The 18,594-nt window shown below is 59.7% G+C and overlaps 4 protein-coding genes and 1 non-coding gene across 6 annotated transcripts in view; 3 read left to right on the plus strand and 2 right to left on the minus strand.

The window, feature by feature from the left end:
• The first annotated feature begins 810 nt into the window (after positions 1-810).
• On the plus strand, positions 811-2,203 carry VPS37D (VPS37D subunit of ESCRT-I). Its single transcript, XM_042879845.1, has 4 exons — positions 811-933; positions 1,099-1,270; positions 1,384-1,466; positions 1,617-2,203. The coding sequence occupies exons 1-4, from the start codon at positions 811-813 to the stop codon at positions 2,007-2,009; spliced, it is 771 nt and encodes a 256-aa protein (XP_042735779.1). The 3' UTR covers positions 2,010-2,203.
• Positions 2,204-5,464: 3,261 nt separating this feature from the next.
• On the minus strand, positions 5,465-7,922 carry DNAJC30 (DnaJ heat shock protein family (Hsp40) member C30). Its single transcript, XM_042879760.1, has one exon. The coding sequence runs from the start codon at positions 7,920-7,922 to the stop codon at positions 7,308-7,310; it is 615 nt and encodes a 204-aa protein (XP_042735694.1). The 3' UTR covers positions 5,465-7,307.
• An 88-nt stretch (positions 7,923-8,010) lies between these two features.
• Positions 8,011-12,642, plus strand: BUD23 (BUD23 rRNA methyltransferase and ribosome maturation factor). Its single transcript, XM_042879463.1, has 12 exons — positions 8,011-8,094; positions 8,193-8,230; positions 8,319-8,414; positions 8,504-8,586; positions 8,658-8,754; positions 9,442-9,538; positions 9,858-9,908; positions 10,482-10,567; positions 10,777-10,822; positions 11,054-11,115; positions 12,061-12,150; positions 12,300-12,642. Exons 1-12 carry the CDS (start codon positions 8,047-8,049, stop codon positions 12,352-12,354), a joined length of 849 nt encoding a protein of 282 aa, XP_042735397.1. The 5' UTR covers positions 8,011-8,046; the 3' UTR covers positions 12,355-12,642.
• LOC122184826 lies at positions 11,571-11,704 on the plus strand. Its single transcript, XR_006180643.1, has one exon.
• Positions 12,643-12,959: 317 nt separating the features above from the next.
• Positions 12,960-18,594, minus strand: part of STX1A (syntaxin 1A) — a 48,736-nt gene continuing 43,101 nt past the window's right edge. The window contains exons 8-10 of one of the 2 annotated variants that reach the window (XM_042879461.1): positions 18,342-18,479; positions 16,420-16,530; positions 12,960-16,099 (exon numbers count right to left, since the gene is read on the minus strand). In XM_042879461.1, the coding sequence (XP_042735395.1) occupies positions 16,022-16,099; positions 16,420-16,530; positions 18,342-18,479 (327 nt within the window). In that variant the 3' untranslated portion in view covers positions 12,960-16,021. Of the gene's footprint in view, positions 16,100-16,419; positions 16,625-18,341; positions 18,480-18,594 lie in introns of those variants that run through there. The other variant, XM_042879462.1, reaches the window with a different exon arrangement.

The following is an 18,594-nucleotide window of genomic DNA, read 5'->3' on the forward strand; positions in this document are numbered from 1 at the left end:
TTCACAACCCGTCTGGATGCCTTCCTGTGCAACCTGCTGCACAGAACTGCTGGGGGAAATTGGACTGGGGAAGCTCCAGAGGTCCCTCCCCATCCCTGTAGTTCTGCGACTCCGTGCAGCTGCCCATCAGGGTGAAACCAGCTGTTGGCCAGTTAAGAACCAGCCTTTGTACAAGTCTCTGCAGGTGTGTCTTTAGATACAGCAAAGACGTACATCTAGGTCAGGATGACCACCCTAGAAACTGCTGTAGTCATTTATTAGAGGAACTCCTAAATTCACAATGAAATACTGGACCCCACAGCCCCTTGCACAGTTTTCTCCTTCAGCGCCAGCCAGGCAGGAGGACCTTGAGGGTGCAGCACTCAGTGCCTGTTTCCTACCGAGGTGCTGGTGGCACTTTGGGGTGCAGGGATGCTCCCTGAAGTTTCAGCAGGGGAGCAGAGTCTTGAGCCCTGAGCACGCTGAGGGCAGCAGCGGGCAGCAAAGCATTCAAGAGTGGCCTCAGTGCTAGCATGGGCACAGAATGCACAAGTGCAATGCAGGCCTACACACTGCGAAGCAGGATGTGCACACAGGTTGCACACAACAGGTGCAGACGCACACAGCAGGTGCAGTGCAGGACGCAGTGTAGGCTCGATGCAGGATGCACGCAGAGGGTGCGGTGCAGAACGAGCACAGCCGAGGACGGCCCCGCGCACGCCGGCGGCCCCTTTAAGGCTGCGGGGCGGGGCGGCGCGGCGGGGCCGGGCGCGGGGTTGCGGCTCCCGGTGCTGGCGGCGGCGGCGGGGGGGCTCCGGCCGTGCCCGGCCCATGGCCCGGCCCCCGGCGCCTCCCGGGGCCCCGCGCTGCTTCGGGGCGCTGAGCACGGGGCAGCTGCGGGCGCTGCTGCAGGACGAGCCCCGGCTGCAGCGCGCTGTCCGCCTCAGCAGGAAGGTAGGGCCGCGCCGGCATGCGGTGCGATGCGGTGCGGCGCGGTGCGGTGAGGTGCGGTGCGGTGCGATGCGGTGCGGTGCGATGCGATGCAGTGCGATGCGGTGCGGTGCGGTGCGGTGCGATGCGGCGCGATGCGCGCTCCGCGCCGCTCACCGCCCGCCGCAGTTCCAGGCGCTGCAGCGGGAGCGGGAGGAGCGGCTGGCGGCCAACAGCGCGCTGGCCCGGGACAACCTGGCGCTGCGGCCGCGGCTGGAGGACGGGAAGGCGGCCCTGGCCATCAAATACCAGGAGTTGCGCGAGGTGCGCGAGGCGTGCCGGGCCAAGTTGCGGCGCCTGGGTGAGTGCGGAGCGATGGGTGCGGGGCTTCCCGGCGGGGGGAGCGCCCGTCGTGCCGGAAGGGGGGACCCCGGGAGGGGAGGTTCCCGGCAGCGCCGCGCTGTCCCCGCACAGAGGCGTACCTGGAGGAGTGCGGTCCGCAGCGCGCCCTGGATCGGCTCCGAGCCGCGCTGGACTCGTCCGAAGCGGAGGCGGAGGTGAGCGGGTGTGAAGCGGAGGCGGGTGAGAGCCCCGCGTTGTGCCCTGCCGTATGCGGGCACCGAGGGACGGCGCGGGGCTCGGGGATTTGGGGGGGACCTCGCCTGTACAGCGCTCCGCCCGATGCACCCGCACCGCCCGTCCCGCAGGCGCAGATGCAGAGGTTCCTGGCGCACGAGGTGCCCCTCGATGCCTTCCTGGAGTCCTTCTGCCGGAGCCGCGCGCGCTCCCACGTCTCTCGGACGCAGCTGGAGAAGCTACAGGAGCTGCTGCAGATGGGCCGGGACCCTGCGGGGGAGACCCCGGGGCTCAACCCGGCGCCGGATCGCGGCGCGGCCTCCCCTAAAGCCCTGGAGCTGCGCTGCGGCTTCGTGCCCGCCGTCCTTGTCCCCGCGGCGGCCGTTGTACCCTTCGCCGTGCCGCCCAAGCACCGTCTCCCGGCCTTGGGACAGCCGCCGGTCGCCCCGCACCCTGCTCCGCACGCGACCCCACTCAGCCCCCGGCCCTTCCGCCGCCGGGAGCCGGAGCCGCTGCAGCCGTAGAGGTGCGGGACCGGGGAACGGCGGGCGCGGAACTCCGGGAGCTGCTGCGTGCGGGGAAGAAGCGGCTGCATCCGCTGCGGGAGGGGGGCAGAGAGTGCGTCGGTGGGCCCGGGAGGTTGGAGGCAGTGGGGAAGGAGGTCCGGCAGCACGGCCCGCTATGCGCTCCCCAAATAAAGGCTTTGTTCCACACCGCGTGGGTCCGGCTGTGAGCGGGGGGATGGGGCAGGGAGAGGCGGTTCCCTGGCTTGGAGAGACCCCTGGGCTGGGCTGCACCCGGGGGTGGCAATGGCTGCTCCAGGGTGGACACAGAGCCCGTGAGCACGAGGAGTGCGGTTCCCCCCCGGCCAGGCACCAAGTGTAGCCCCCCAGCTCAGCCCCACACATGGCAACGGTTTGGGGCCGTGTGGGGGCCTTGTGCCAAGCAGCTCCCCTTTGCTCCCAACACCCATGGGAGGTAAGCACAGCCTGGGTGCACCCTGCAGTGCTCTCAGTGCCCAGGAAAAGGCCACAGAGCGCTGAGCAGAGCTCTGCTGGACGTACCCCGTGTTGTCCCACACTGCTCTGCTGTGGTCCTCAGTCTCAGGGGATGGACGGGGAGATGCAGGCGGGAGGTAGTGGGGAAGCTCTGCATCTTTCAGCCGCTGCCCTGTGGCACTCCTCCCCACTCCCATGCTGCTGATTCTGCCCTTCGGTTTGTTAAAACATGGCTTTAAGACGAGGATAAAGGGCCAGCCACAGGGATCATGCTGTACAGGTCCTCTCCCTGGGGAAGCTCTATGTCACCCATCTCAGGGCTGTGCTGGTGGGCTGTGCTGTGGTGCCCCAGAGCCCTGAGGCTCAGGCAGAGTTGAGGGAGCAGTGTGATGAGTGCTGCTGCACACACAGAGTGCCATGTGCTGAGCCACGAGGGCTCAGTGTATGGGGTCTGGGGGTGAGCACAAGGCTTTTCCTTGGGGATCTGGCTACTCACGTTTGGGAGAGAAAGGCCAACACAGCACATGGCTCAGGCGGAGCACTTGCATGGGCTGAACGCTGGCAGTGGTGTGGAGATGTGCCAGTTCCCTGCAAGACAAGACCTGAAGCAGCACTGGGACTGGGACTGGCACTGGAGCTCGTGTGGCTGTCTTGGAGGAGTCACAGCATCCAGAACACAGCACAGCTGCCGGTGTGCCTGGCGCCTCCCACTGGGCTGCCAGGGCCAAGTGCTCCCGGGCTCAGCATCAGCTCCAGGACCCCTCTGACCCGAGAAGCATGAGTTCCTCTAGGCGAGCAACAGCCTCTCCCAAGCCCATGAAGGCAGTCAGAAACACAAACCCACAGCGAGGCGCGATCCTGTGCCACACTGCAGCAGCCTTAACTGATTTTTCTCTGTGGGTCCTGCAGCCCCTCTGGGTCCCTGCCTGGCTCATGAGCGGTGGGACTGCACAACCACACTGGGTGGAGCTGGCTGCCCCAGCCTGGCGCATTTGGGCTTGGTGGGCAGGCAGTAGCCGTGGGCAGGCAGAGGAGTGCCCCAGTGCAGGCAGGTGCCTGGACACCCTGCACGCCACAAGGCTGCTCTGCAGGGGATAAAATCCCTGGGGTGGGGCTGCCAACAGCAGTGGTGACGTGGTACAGTATTCCCCCTGGGTCTCCCTGTGTGGCAGTGCAGAGCTAGCAGCAGGGCTGTTAATGGGGAACTCTATTAACAGAGGTGCACTGCAGGGCATGCTTGAATGGGAGGGGAGCAGGTGCTGCCAATCGTGCAGCTCTGCCCTGGGACTTTGCACCAGGACCCACTGCAGCAGGGCTGGGGGCACTGCTCTGCCCACGGACCCCAGAGCAAAGCAGGTCTGGGGCTGTCCCAGGGTCCCACAGTCCCCTTGCTGCTGCTCAGGACCCCTGCTTGCCCAGCCTGCAGCTCCCTTGGTCCTGCCCACAGGCCTGCCACGCACCAGGTCCTTCCTGGCTTCTCCAGATGGCTGAAGAGGCCCTGAGGCACGGAACCCCTATGCCCACACACCACTCCACTCACAGCCAGGGAGAGCAGCCCATGACTGGGCTGGGGGAGGGCAGCCAGCGCAGCACCAAGCACATGGCCTTTGCAGGCAGCTCATGAGCTCCTGTGCCCCCTCAGGCTGCAGGGCAGCCATGGCTGCAGGTGTGGGGGCAGCGCCTGCAGCTCCCAAGTAGCAGCAGGAAGGCAGCAATCACAGCACTGTTGCTGCAGCACCAACCTGTGGACTGTGCCTGACTTCCAAGGGGCTGGCAGGCTCTGTGCAGACCTGTTTCACTTTGCAGGGAGCTTTCATTTGATTCAGCATCGCAACAGCTAAGCTTTGCTTTTGTCCTCTTTCCCCTTTTTCTCCATGAGCTGCTGATCCCCGTGGGCTTTTACAACTTACACGGTCCCTGCTGTGACACTGCAGCTATCACAGCTCAATCCTGCCAGATGTTCTCTGGCACTCGTGGCACACGTAGCTCACAAAGAGTGTGCTCACCTGGCTAAAGGAAAGCCGTGTGCTCCTGGCAGCTCTCCATCAGGGAAAACAACTGGGGAACGAGAATAAATATTGAACATGATGACAGCATGGACACAATGCAATGGGAGGCTAGGAACCTCATGTGCTGGAAAGTGGCTGCTGGTCTGTGAATCCAGACGACCTCCAACCTCTAGGCACCTGATTTCCTGACTTCTGTCTTGCAGCAGCTGGCCATTCTGCCCAAGAAACAGAGGTGACAAACTGGAGAAACCAATGTCCAGCTTTTGGCTGGAATAGAGCTACTTCACTGGAACAGGCTGCCCAAGGAGGCTGTGGATGCCCCATCCCTGCAGGCATTCAGGCCAGGCTGGACGTGGCTCTGGGCAGCCTGGGCTGCTGGTTGGCGACCTGCACACAGCAGGGGGTTGGAACTGGATGAGTGCTGTGGGCCTTTTCAACCCAGGCCATTCTGTGATGCTTTTCTTCCTATTAGCAGGTATGGTGCTGGTAACATCCCAGACACAGGGATGTTACTTTTGGGGTGTTACAGTGTCTGGTTGTAATGGGCGTGCATACTGTATACAAAGTGCAAAAATAGCACTATAGCAGCTAATGGGAAGAAATTCCTCCCATACTCTACATACCAGGCTTTCCCTCCTCCAACCAAACCCAGCAGCAAAGCTGAGCATTTACTCACCTCTTCCAAAGCAGTGAACCCAGCAGATACGTCACAGCTCAGCCCAAGCACATCAGAGGCAGCACTGTTTGTAGCAGCAGGAGTGAAGTCTGCCCGCAGAAGCCATCCCACCCACTCCCAGTGACTGCAAGCTGCCCCTCCAACAGGTCTCAGGGTAAAAAAGGCACCTCCTCACAAGCATCATTTTCAGGCTACTGTGGTCACTGAGTGAACACCCTCCCACCTCCCACTTTCCAGCAAGTACAAAGAATATTTACTGCTCAAGCCTGTCAAAAGAAAGACACGTCAGTTCATCGTTAGTTTATGGATGGATAATTTTAATGTTCAGGATGTGTCACGGAGACCTGAAGAGGAACAGGAAGAACCAGCAATATGAACTGCCCTCACCACCACGGTAAGGCACATTGATGAACCCAGCTTTAGTGCCTTGATTTCAGACACAAGCACAGATCAGGAGAGCCAGATGTCTCACAGGAGTGCTTCCCTGTCTAGTGCCAGGGACCAGAGCAGTGCCAGCAGCACAGCGCTCAGCTCCTCCTGCTCCATGCTGCACTACACCCAACCCACTCCCTGCCTGGAAGCCCGAGCACCATACACAAAGAGACCAACCCAAAGACAATGTGCGTTTGGCAGGACAGCCTTAAAAACTGGCGAATCACAACACCAGGAACTAAAGAGATGCTCCTTGTAGCACCCGCTGCTTCCATGGCTGCGCAGAGCTCTTCCAGCCTGTGAGAGAATGCTGCTGGCCAAGCTGTTCCTGCGAAGTCGCCTCTGGGGGCAGTAAGGGATGAGGCTCACTGCGCAGAAGTGCATGGCTGTGCTGGCACAGAGCCACAGCTTTAGACGCTTCCACTCTATAACCAGTGCCCTCGAATGCCAGGCTCCCCCTGCTCTCCACATGCTAACGTTTCAGGACTATAATCACAACAACAGAGGATCCTGGAAAGCTCTCTTTTCCTGTGCTGAATTTGCCCAAACACACAGCAGCCTCTGCAGTTAAGAGTGGTACAATTCTTTCCAGAAGAGACAGGAGACTCTCCTGTAGCAGCACAAACCACCTACCAGTACACTGCACTCTGCCCTGCCACTGCCTCGGGCTCAGCTCAGTATCACAGAATATCAGCACAGTATCAACAGTATCACAACTCTAATCACAGAATTCCATCGCTGAAAAACACGAGGTGTTTGCTTTTGTTTGTAATGGGAGAAATCACAACCCTGCGTCACAGCAGTGAGGGGACAGCACGGCTTTGGCACAGTCCAGCCCAGCAAACACAGCGCAAAGTACTGCAGACGTCGTCCTTGGCACTCCGGGTGTTGCAACACAGTGTTCCAGCAAGCTTCGCTCTCTGCCAGCAGTACCATGTAGGTAAAATCTTCACCCAAGGAAAGACAGGCACTCTTAGAGACAATCTTCAGTTCCTGAATCACTTCAGTACTTAACTAGGAAATACTCCTATGTGCAAAAAGTGCTCACAGACATGTCAAACACAAATAATGCCACTGACAAAAGCGTACCGCTCCCAGCCCAACGGCCGTACGGACAGCAAAGCTCCCAGCAAGCCCTCGCCAAGGCGGGCTGCCATGGTGTTTGGGGCAGCACCTCCGGGTGATGGCACACGCTGACCGAGACACAGGCAACCAGAGGCCCACGTTCCATTCCTTCAGGCTGCCGAAACCGAGAGCTCTGCGCTCAGCACAGTGAGGCAGGCCCCAAGCAGAGACACACATGGTCACAGCGCAGGCTAGAGACCAGCGCGCAATAAATGTACCAAGTGTGACAGCACAAAGGCAGCGACTTGGGATTAATGGAACCCACAGAGAGAAATTACTTGACATCAGCGACAGCATCTCCAGGAATGCATGCAGCACACAGACACCGCTGGCAATTATTTAATCTCTACCGTGGCTCAGCAGAACAGAGATGTGGTTCCCACCGGGGTCACAGCACAGTGCCAGTGGAGCAGATGTCAGGGGCCACAAAGGTCCGTGTCCCCACCGGGCGCCTCGCGTAGGGTCTGCTGGCAAACGAGGCATGCGGCGGCGGTGTGGGGCCGTACGGCTGTAGAAGCAACGCCGAGCCCCCGCACGGGTCCCACACAGCCAGAGGGCTGCCAGCACCGCGCCGGCCCGCCGCTACTTGAGGCCATAGAGCATAGCGAAGCCCAGCACGAAGACCAGCCCAACCGTGAGGTCCGTCAGGAACCGTAGGCGGCCCTGGGCCGCGGCCTCCTCCCGGCAGAGGCGCAGCCGCTCCCGCCGCGCTCGCAGCGCCCGCTCCCGCTCCAGCTGCTCGCCGTAGTGCGCGCGGTAGAAGGCGTCGAAGTCGAAGGGCGGCGGCACGGGGCCGCGGCGGGCGGCGGCGGCGCGGGCGGGGGGCGGCGCGGCGGGAGCGCGGCTCGAGGGCCGGGGGGCGCCGCGCACGTCGTCACGGCTGAGGGCGCCGAGGTCGTACTTGCGGCGCAGCGCGGCGCTGCCCAGCACGCGGTAGGCCTCGCTGACGGCGGCGAAGCGCTCGGCGGCGGCCGCGCTGCCCGCGTTGCGGTCCGGGTGGAAGCGGAAGGACTGCCGGTAGTATGCCGCCTTGATCTGCGCCGGCGTGGCGGTGGGCGGGACGTCCAGCACCTCATACAGCGTGCGGCGCGGCGCCTTGCCGCTCCCCGAGCTCCCGCCGCAGCGCGGGGCCGCGCCCAGCCCCAGTCCCGGCCCCGGGAGCAGGAGGCGCCGCAGGCCCAGCGGCAACGGACCCATCGCTCAGCGCCCGCGCGCCGCCATCTTGCCCGAGGCGCGACGTCACTCGGGCGCGACTGATCGTGACGTCGCTCTGGCGCGACGCAGAGACGCGCGGCGCCGTGCGGTGACATCATCACGCAGCATGGCGAGCGGCGGGCGGCGGCCGGAGCACCGCGGGCCTCCCGAACTGGTGCGGGCGGGGCGGGCCGGGCCGTGCGGGCAAACCGGGCCGGGCCCGGGCTCGGGCTCACATCCCACTCCCCCCCCCTTTCTATTCTGCTGTTGCAGTTCTACGATGAGACGGAGGCACGGAAGTACACTCAGAAGTACGGCGGGCGGTGGGACCGGGGGCTTGGGCGGGGGGTCCGCGTGTGCCGCAGTGCTTCCGCTCACCCGCCGCCTTTCGCCCCGCAGCTCCCGCGTGGCCGAGATCCAGGCGCAGATGGCGGCGCGGGCCGTGGAGCTGCTGGCGCTGCCCGAGGGACGGCCGTGCCTCCTCCTGGACGTGGGGTGAGCGGCGCGCGGTGTGCGGCGGGGGTCGGGGCGGGGCCGTCCCGGGAGGGCACCGTGAGCCGCCGTTGTCCCCTTCCCGTCTGCAGCTGCGGCTCCGGACTGAGCGGGGAGCACATCTCCGAGGAGGGGCACTGCTGGATCGGGGTGGACATCAGCCGCGCCATGCTGGGTGAGCGTCCGTCCACACCCCTTTGCAGGGAGTGCCGCGGGCGTTCGCTGAGCGCTGCGCTCCTTGCACAGATGTGGCTGTGGAGAGGGAGGTCGAAGGAGATCTGCTCCTCGCGGATATGGGCGATGGTATTCCCTTCAGGCCTGGCACGTTTGATGGCTGCATCAGGTGAGTCTGAGCACCTGAACGAGCCCTCTGCAGTGTGCACAGTGTGCTCGTCTTGTGTGAGAGAGCACTGCAACTCTCCTCGCTCTGCTGGCACGTGCAGCGCTGTGGGCTGTCTGACTGTTTTTGTGGCAGTGAATCAGCAGGATATTTGGACTAAATAAATTACAGGTGATGTACTTTCAGGTGAGTTGAGATGTGCACCAAAGCATTTCGGATCGAGGGACTGGCCTCACAGCTGAGAAGAGGTTTGATGGTTGGTTTGGGGGCGAAGGCCTGGAGGAAATAAACACTTTTGTTAGAGAATGCTTCTTAAAGGTACTGGTACTGCGAGCAGGGGCTCTCTGTCACCAAACGCCGTGCTCTCTTTGGGGTCACTCTGGCAAAACCTGTGTGGCTACTTATGGACTTTGTTAGGGCCACAACCAAGCACCTGAACACTCTCCTAAAGGAGAGGTCTGGTATTTCTGTTGCTTGAGTAACTGCTGCACCAGGTTGCTCGTAGCATGACATAGTGAGTCTCTATAGTGGCTTTACCACAAAGTAAGGTAAGGCTATATGGAGAAAAATGAATAATTTTCTCTGAAGCCATGCACACGCTCAGTACTAAAAGAATGCTCAAAGGGAGGTGGGAGGCGCTGCTGAGGAATTGATGGTTCAGTGTCCTGCGGGTCTTGATTTCTTTTGCAGTATCTCTGCAGTGCAGTGGCTTTGTAACGCTGACAAGAAGTCACACAGTCCTCCAAAACGCCTTTATCGGTTCTTTTCAACTCTTTATACTGTCTTGGTAAGTGTCATGCTCTCTCAGTCAGCCCTCTGCCTATTTTGATATCGCCACCTGTGCCTTGTAGCAAGACTGAGTAACTGAAATGTAGGATTAGCTGCAGCTCCCATTCCTTGACTGCTTCCCTGTCTGCACAGTGCCTGTGTTTCTGCAGTTCCTGCTGCTAGCCCTGTGCCTTGTTGTGCTCTGGTGACTCCGGCTCTGCCATCTGAGCTGCTCTCCTGGGAAAGTTCTCCAGGAGGCTTCCTGAGGGTTGTGGACTGGGCAGTAAGAGGGGAAGCCTGCTCTAAGCCACGCTTGTGACTTACCTTGTTTCCCACAGGCCCGAGGATCCCGAGCCGTACTGCAGCTGTACCCTGAGAACTCAGAACAGGTACAGCAGAGAAGTGACATGCATGTTTAAGGCTCAGGATGCATTATGTTTTCCTTCATTGGGTCTTTGTGTCCTTCCTCCCACCTGTAAAGCTCTGCAAGAACTAGAGGGGGAAAAAAAAAGAAAAAAAAAAAAAAAACAACCAACAGTTAGGAGAATGCCCTATGTCTTTTCCCCTGTTCACAGTTGGTCTTGGGCTGAGCCTTAAAATCCAAGGAATTGGCAGGATGTGATCTACAGCTGCTGTGCAGCGTGTTCCTTTGTGTGATGGGTTTGAAGACTGGGCTGTTGTAGTCATCAGTGCTGTAGTTAATTTCCTAAGGCTGGAAAATCCTTCCCTGTATCCCCCTCTGAGAATCTGCTCTTCCAGTTAACCCAGGGTAGGCAGAGGAGCAGGGAGAACTAAGGAAATGCTGCAGACTTTTGTCTGGATCCTAACGCAGAGCTGAGGGCTTGGGACAGGGTTTAACAGGAGCAGGGTTGACTTGTCTTTGGCACACACAGTCAGCTGTGTCTGGCCACACAGGGCGGTGAGTGCTAAATAAATGTCTTTTGTTTGTGCTCCTTTTTCAGCTGGAGCTCATCACGGCCCAAGCCATGAGAGCTGGCTTCACTGGTGGCATGGTCGTAGATTACCCCAACAGCACCAAAGCTAAGAAGTGAGTCCTGTGTCTTTGTGTATGGGCATGTGTGGGGTGAAGCATAGCTTCAGCAGCTGTTATTGTAAGCTGTGCTCCTTTCTCCCAGGATACAGTCCTGGGCAGAGATGACAGCTTGGATCTGACTGTATTATAAAAGCTGACAGTCTTGCTTCAGAACTGGGAATCGCGCGTTGACTCCTCACTTCACGCTCCTCTTGTTCTTTCAGGTTCTTCCTCTGTCTCTTTGTTGGGACATCTGGCCCGTTACCAAAGGTAAGGAACTCAGCCAAGCAGCAGAAATGGCTGCCGGCTGATGTGGAAGAGCTGTGGGCCGGGGGCAGCCCCATGTATGCTGATACAGCTTATGTGTTTCTTTGCCACAATTTCTGGGAAATCAGCTTGCTTCTGCCACAGTCCTTCTCCTGGCGAAGCACTGCTCCCCATAATTGGATGGCAGTGACCATCGGCTCTGTCTTCTCCAGATGAAAGGTCTCTGTTTTTCAGGGCCTTGGTACTGAGTGTGCTGATGGAGAAGGGATACGTCAGGCAAAATTCACCAATGAGAGGTATTGTTTGCTTAGTGGAGTTGTCCCCAGGTGTCAGAGGGTGTGATAACTCAGTTTTGCTGGCTGAGGACTGCGGTGCTGCCATGCATAAAACGGCTGGAGGGAGGGGATGGGGGCACTAGGGTGGCTCTCTGCAGCCCAGATGGGCACTGCTCTGTCGTGCTGAAGGGATGGGCAGGACAAGCTGCTTCAACTAGAGAGCTTTGCAGTGCTGTCAGGGAGCTGTCCTTGATGCTTACTGTGAAACTGCAGCTGAGCAATTACTTGGAGGTGCACTTCTGTCCGGCACTCAGTGCTGGAGCATAGGCCGTTGATGGTGGGAGGGAGGTTGTTTTCAGGAGGTTGTTTTTTGGTGGGAAGGCTATGTCTGAAGTCTTATATTCCATTCTTTCCCCAGTGAATTTTTTTGCTGTGATTGCATAGCAGCTGCTTGGGTGGTTTTTCCTTCTGGCTGGGTCTCCTCCCGTGGTAGCGCTGCAAGGAGGAGTCCCTCTTGCAGCCAGTGGGAAGAGACAGAATAAAAACCAGAGGAAAGTCGTCGTGGCTGCCAGGAGCTGGTGGCTGTCATGTTTTCCTGCCTCTTACACTGCGGTGCTCTGCTCACTCAGTCCAGAGATCGCTCACTCAGTCCAGAGGGGATCTCGTCATTAAGGCTGTAGCACAGCTGACAGCCTGTTGGGAAATTGGGGCCTTTGCTGCATTCAGAGTAGGGCAGACAAGGTGCGTGTATCAGATACAGCAGAGGGCAGTGCTGGCCTGCTGCAGCTGTGAAGGGTAGGTGTCTCTTTGCTCAGAGCCAGGGCTGGTGGCAGCCTCCCTCCTGCAGCAGTGCCTGGGCTTGGACGGTGTGGCCACACCTTGCTGTTTCTGAGTGGGAATCCTCCAGAGCACAGAGGTGTGCCCCCACTCCAGTTCCTCCCTAGCTTCTATTTGCACTCTTTGTAGGATACGATTCAGAAATGCCAAGGGCAAGTCTGTGAAGAAAAGCCGGGACTGGATTCTTGAGAAGAAAGAACGCAGACGACGACAGGGCAAGTAAGTTCAGCTGGGTCCTGCTTCAGCTGAGGCTGACTGCTGGCCTGGCTTGCTATCACCCGCTTAGACTTCTGCCATGATCTACCTTCCCTTCCTGTCCCAGAGTGGCCTGTGGATCACACTGAGCTGCTCTTTGCTTTTCTCCCCAGGGAAGTGCGGGCAGACACAAAATACACCGGTCGGAAGCGCCGCCCTCAGTTCTGATTTGCTGTGGACATTACTGACGTGGAGGATTGTGTGCTGGCCTCGTTAGTGAGCCTCTTGTGGATGGCCCCAGTGGGCTTCCTAGGCCTGGGACTTGCAGGAGCCACGGTGACCTGTCTCAACAACTGTACACTGGCTCAGGTGCAGCCAAACTGCTAACTTCAAAGCTTCCAGCTGTTTTCTTTGTGAAGAGAAAGCAGCATAGCGTTCTGGCCACTTGGAGCTTCAGGCAAGCCTAGAGCATTATATGCAGACTTTTCTCTAAACAATCAACAGGTTGAAAGAGTTGCTGGTCTCCTGTGTCATGTCAGTGCAGGGGAGCACTGAGCTGGGAAACAGAGTAGCTGGTTCCTTGCTAGCTTCCCCTCTGTGTGCCAGGAAGTAGCCAGGCAGTATTAGAGGTGTGTGTTCCATGGGTGCACATCTTCTGGGCAGGTGGGCACAGCTGTTATTTGAGCTCTCCTGCGGTGACTCCTCTCGCATGTTCTTCACGTCAGTCCCCCTGTCTGTGTTACTGCTCTGAGGGTGTTGGAGTCTCCCCACCCCAGTCCTTGCTCCCTGTCACTTCCACCCTTCCCCTTTAACAGAAGTGCCAGCCAGAGCTCTACAGTTACAAATGTTTATTCTACATAAAAATTCCACAAAATGGGAAGCTGTTTTGCACCCAAAGCTTTTGGGAGAAGAAAGGCAGGCCAGCAGAGTGGGAAAGGGGGGAAAGGGTGAAGGAGATAAGAGGCAACAATACAGTGTCATCCAGCCCAGTGAGACAGAGCAAGCCAGGGTCAAGATCCACATAGAAAACAAGGACACTTAGCTCACAGTACAGCAACAGTACAACTCCACAGGGGGCTTGGACAGCCTTCAAGTACATTACTTACTAAAAAAAAATAATAAAAAAAAACCGAAAAAAAACCCCAAAACAATCCTCAGTTCAAGTGCAAGCTGTGTGTGCCCCACACTGCTTGTAAAATACTGCATCAACATGCTCCCGGCGCTGGGGGGGCAGGTGGCACTTGGAACAGAGGTGGTAGAACCCAAAGGACAAGTGGGCTGAGGTTGGAGGTTAGAAAGAAAAAGTGAAATGTTTCCCCAAAGCACAACCACGCTGTTGGTGATTTGGTCTGTACATGCAATGACAGGCAGGTAAAAAGGAACTGAACGGGGCTTCCCGTAGTGCAGGGGTAATTATTGCACCAAAACACCCTCCCCTCACAGTGAGGGCAGTACGAGACAGCCTGCGGGGCAGCAATGGCAGCGTGCTCCTCTGCCTCCCTCGTGCCAGAGCCTGCGGCCACTGCTGCCTGCGCAGACCCAGTGAAGCGCCAGTGGCAGAATCACGGCTCTGCTGCCGGCAGTGGCGGCGCTCACAAGGAGCAAGCGTCAGCTGTTCAGCACTATTCTGGGCCTCGTGCCTTTACTGGGGCGGGCTGCAGCCCTGATGTTATGTGAGCTTGTGCCACAGGAACCACTTGTTGGAAGAAAAGTATCCCCTTGTGCTAGCAGTGGGCATTGCTACGGGGAGAGCCTGAGATGAACTTTCTTGCCTGCCTGCCTAGGAGCGGTGCTACCAGCAGTAGTGTTATTGCTTCCCATGGGGGCCTGGTGCTCTCCCTCACTCAACAGGGCACTGTGTGCAAACTGCAGGAGCAGGCATTTGCACAGTGGGGCATGTCAGCCCCAGCTCTGTGCCCCATAGCCAGACATGCCCACAAAGCAAGGGCTGTGCCCATGCCCAACCGCCACACTGGAGGGGAGCTTCACACCCAGCCTGTCCCTGCTGGCAGCAATCCCAGTGCCCCAGACCCTCGTGCCCACACAGCCTGCAGCACTGGAGCTCACACCGGTCACCACAGGAATGTGAAAGAAGGAGGCTCCAGTCTTGGATGTCTGACAGCCACAGCTGGACACACTCCCCGTCAGCAGCCAAATGCAAGCAGGGGCCGCATGGTGGGACCTTTGGTGATGGTGGCAGGGAGCACTGCATTCTAGTCTGCACTCTCCTTCTGAAAGCATGCTGTGCAAGGCTGGTGCCAGCACTGGATGGAGCTGGGTGGGAGCAGGGCTCAGCTCCAGCAAGGCCTGCCCTTACCCTGCCTTGTAGCTCAAGCCCCTCAGCCCTTGGGGAATGTGGAGGCTGGATGCACTCATCTGGCCCTGGTTGGAGTGGGGAAACAGCATTCTGCCTGCAGCTGTGTGTGCTGCCACAGTGACCCTTTTCTGCTATCAGTGCCTGGGCTCACATCCAACTTCCACCCCAGTGCATGACTGCAAGCTTGGCACCACGCACCTGCCCTGCTCAGGCTCCTGCACAGTGCTTTGGCACTTTGTGAGCAAGCCACAGCACTGCAGTCCCCTGAGGAACACAAGGGCAGAGTCCTGCAACCATCTTGAGGCAGGAGCACAGGGATGACAGCCCGGTGGCAATGCAGGCCTCTCTGCTGCAGCAGTCTCAGGTCACCTGCAGCGGGCAGCACATGGCTGCAACCCACAGTGTGTGGATGTCTCACTGGGTGGCCTGGAGAAGGGCAGGCAGCGTGGCACTGTCCCAGAAGAAGGTGGCAGGCAGATGCTAGGATGTGGCGGAGTTGGAAGGAGCAGTCAGGCATTGCCCTACTCAGGAGTTGGTGGCACAGAGGAAGAGGAAGAGGAGGAGGAAGGCTGCTGCTCCTAGTTTGTGGGGGTGGATGCAACAAGGGCTGCTCCCTGGGACTGTGGCAGGAGCAAGCCCTCCTGCCTCCAACCCCCAGCCCGAGGGCGCTGTGTGGAGGGGCAGTGCTGGGCACATCCTGGCTCCCAGGGGGCACCACCGGGGCTGTGGGTGTCCAAGCTATTCCCAAACACTGACAACCAGAGCCAGGCCTGGGGGTGGTAAAACCCAGGGTCACTGTGCGCCGGAGCTGAGTAAAGAACAAGGAAGATGTGGAGCAGGGCAGGCAGCCAGTGAAACTCGCTGCCCTTAAAGTCCCTGTGACCTTTTGCTCTGCCAGCCTGGTGCTGGGCCACAGCACTGAGCCCATGCAGCTGTCCCCATCCCCAGGCTTCAGCAATGGACCCCATGCTGCTCCATTGGGCAGGGCTGGAACAGAGCCACTCACCACGCAGCACCCACTGGCAGCAGCAGCACACCCAGCAGCAGCACCGGGCACCTGCAGCAGGGCAGCAGGGATGGAGGGCCTGGGAAGCACCCCGTAGGAGAAGCAGCCTAATGAAAGTGGTTTGCAAGCACAGATGCGGCTGACAGACATGAGAGCTTTGGCCGGAGCTGATGGGAAAAGCTAGGGGGAGGCTGCCTGGACTCTGTGTTCCTGAGGAGCCTGTAACACCCCACGCTAGTCTCATCTCTGGGTGTCACCGACAGGCTCCTGGCCCAGCACAGTGCCCAACAGTACCTCTGTTCCCCCACTCCCGGCAGCCTCCCAGGCCAAGCAGTGATGAGAGCTCGGGTTGCCCCGAAGGTCCCCCTCACACCCATCACCGTCCCCTGCACCCCATCTGCGCCCCGGGGCCGGCGCTCCCTCCACACAGATGCACCGCACACACAGCATCACAAACAACCATGCATTAGAAACTGAAATGCTGCTGGGGGCTCCGGGGCTGCATGGCTCGCTCCGGCCCCACAACACGCGCGGCTCCGTCCGTCACACGCAAGCAGTCCTGTCGGGGGAGTCTAGCCGAAAATGCCGCCAAAGGTGGAGGCGATGACGATACCCAGGATCACGCAGCAGATGATGATCATGATCTTCTTCTGCTCGGGTGTCCCAGCACCGAAAGGGAGAGAGGGGAGAGGGGGCCGTGAGTGCTGGGGGCTGGGGCCTGCCCTGCTCCCCAGGCTCTGACCCTCCTTCAGCTTGGGGAACAGGACAGTGCTTGGGGTCAGAGCTCTACTGCCTTTCTCCACCGCCTCCTCGTCCTTTAGGCTCGCAGCCAGCTCAGCCCTTGGGTCCACTCTGTCCCTTTTCCTGTCCTCATGTGGCAGCCCTGCCCCACAACCTCCCTCCCGGTGCTGCCTGCCCACGTCTGGGTGCTCAGCCCCAGCCCTGCCAGCCACCCCGTGCTGCCACTCACCCGTCTGGCTTTGCTCTGGTACTTCACCGCTTTTTTGGTGTCAGACACAGCTCGCTCCACGTAGTCCACAGAGTGTTCCACGTTGTACTCGATGCGGTCGATCATCTCACCCTGCAGAGCAGGGACAGAGCCCACCCGCCGTGAGCTCCTTCCTTCCCCGCTGCTCCCTGGCACCATGCAGACATCGCCCTGCCCATCCCTGGTCCTGTGGAAGAGATAGAGACCATCACCCACCTGCTGCAGGCTCACAGGCAGCAGGCACCACAGGCAGCCCTGGGGTGGGGGCTCAGACTGAAGAGTGCACTGACATTGTGCTGCACACCGGAGAAGCAGGAGGGATAGAGGACAAGAGCCAAGAGCACAGCTGCAGCACCACGTGGGATGCTCACAAAGCCACGAGCATGCAGAGATGACTGCTCTGATCTGCACAAGCGCCCTGCAGAAGAGCAGAGTCTCCTGGAGCGAGGCTGGTGAGTTTGGAGCACCGGGTCCTGCAGGAGCTGCTGCTCCGCTCGACTCTGCCCTGGGATCTGGGGACATGCTGCCCAACCGACCCACACCCTTCAGCCCCTGCATGTGTCAATGACGCACTTTCCAGGGACAAGGAGGGGCTTGAACCCCAACATCCTCCCCATGGCACAGAGCTGGGGGTCATGACCAGCAGATTTACAATGCTCTTTTCTCGTCTTAACTGCTTCCTGCACCCACCAGTGCCATATCTGGGGCAGAGCAGCAGCTGCCAACATGCGGTGCTCCTCTGCTCCCTGCCTCCTCTGTGCCAGCAGCTCAGAGCCCCCCACCCTATGGGGCAATGCAAGGCGTTGGTGGTTACAGCAAGGCAAGTGCTCTGCAAGGCAGCCCACTGCACAGCTCTGTGCCTCTGCTTCTCCCAGAGAAGGCAGGTGAGGGCTGGTAGTGCCCCTTCCCACACAGGCTCTGCACAGCATCGTTGGGTCCTGCAGTCCCTGCAGACCTGTGGGGTGGCAGGACGGATACTGGCAGCACACAAGGTCAGGAACGGTCACGGTGCCCTGTGTCACCCAAAGGAGACTCCTCGTCTGTGCGTACCATGGGGGACTCACCGTCCATGGGCTTCATGGGGAACCAGGATGTAGTGGGGACAGGCAGGGTTTCCAGCAGAGGTGACAAGGCGCAGCGATCCCAAAGTAGTAGCAAAGTGGGGACACAGGACCTGGCAGCTTTGAACAAGGTAAGGGCGGCCCTGCACAGACTGACACTCTGCTCACACTGGGGCCAGTTAGGGGGGACAGAAGATAGAAAGACTCCTCTCGGAGGCAGATGGCACTTGCCCTGTGACCTGCCCTGGGGAACCTGGCCTGGCCTAGCTCAGCAGATCCAGCCCAATGCCCTGCAGAAATCAGGGGAGAGCTGTAGAGATGCAGAGGGCCGGGTGTGCCATGGGCAGGATGCACAGACACCTCCACCCTCCCCCCGCGTCCTTGGGCCTGCCCCAGTGCCACACAAGAGCAGCAGACATGCAGAGTGCAGCCATGCAGAGCTGAGCATGCAGCACTGGCAAAGGCCAGGCGAGGCTTTACCTGCACCGATGTCTCCTCGGGCCGCGACAGCATGGCGGGCAAGAAGGGGGGTGAGCAGAGACACGGAAGCATGGGCCTGGGGCTCACCAGGCTCTGCAGCGGGGCCCAGTCCCACACAGGTCCCCCAGTGCCAGTGCCCAGCTCCAGGGACAAGGACTGGTCTGCAGCCAGGTGCCGGACACCCGCTGCCCTCCTGCGCCACCCTGCACCTCCCACCCCACACACAGGATCCCACTCTCCCCGCAGTGCCCACCCAGCAGGGAGCTGCACGGGGAAGGCTGCCCACCCCTGTGCCTTCTGTGCCCCAGCCCTGCTCCCCTCCAGCCCCGGGGTGAGCTGGCCCTGAGCCACGGCCGTCCCTACCTGGCTTTCCACTAGCATGGCCATGTCCATGAACATGTCATGCAGCTCTCGGATGCTGTTCTCCAGTTTGATGATCTCACTGTGTCGCGTCTCAATCTCGTTCAGAGCCTGCTTGGTGATGTTGGAATCCATAATGATCTGTGGGGAGATGGCCAGCACGCAGCTCAGCGCAGCCCCTCACTGCTGGGATGGGGCACCAGGAGGGGTGAGGGGAGGGTTGGGAAGGAGAGCAACTCCTGGGGCAGACAGGAAG

Source organism: Lagopus leucura, unplaced genomic scaffold (assembly GCF_019238085.1).
Source record: "Lagopus leucura isolate 7727_CA_CO unplaced genomic scaffold, USGS_WTPT01 Super-Scaffold_100024, whole genome shotgun sequence".
Classification (NCBI taxonomy): Eukaryota; Metazoa; Chordata; class Aves; order Galliformes; family Phasianidae; genus Lagopus; species Lagopus leucura.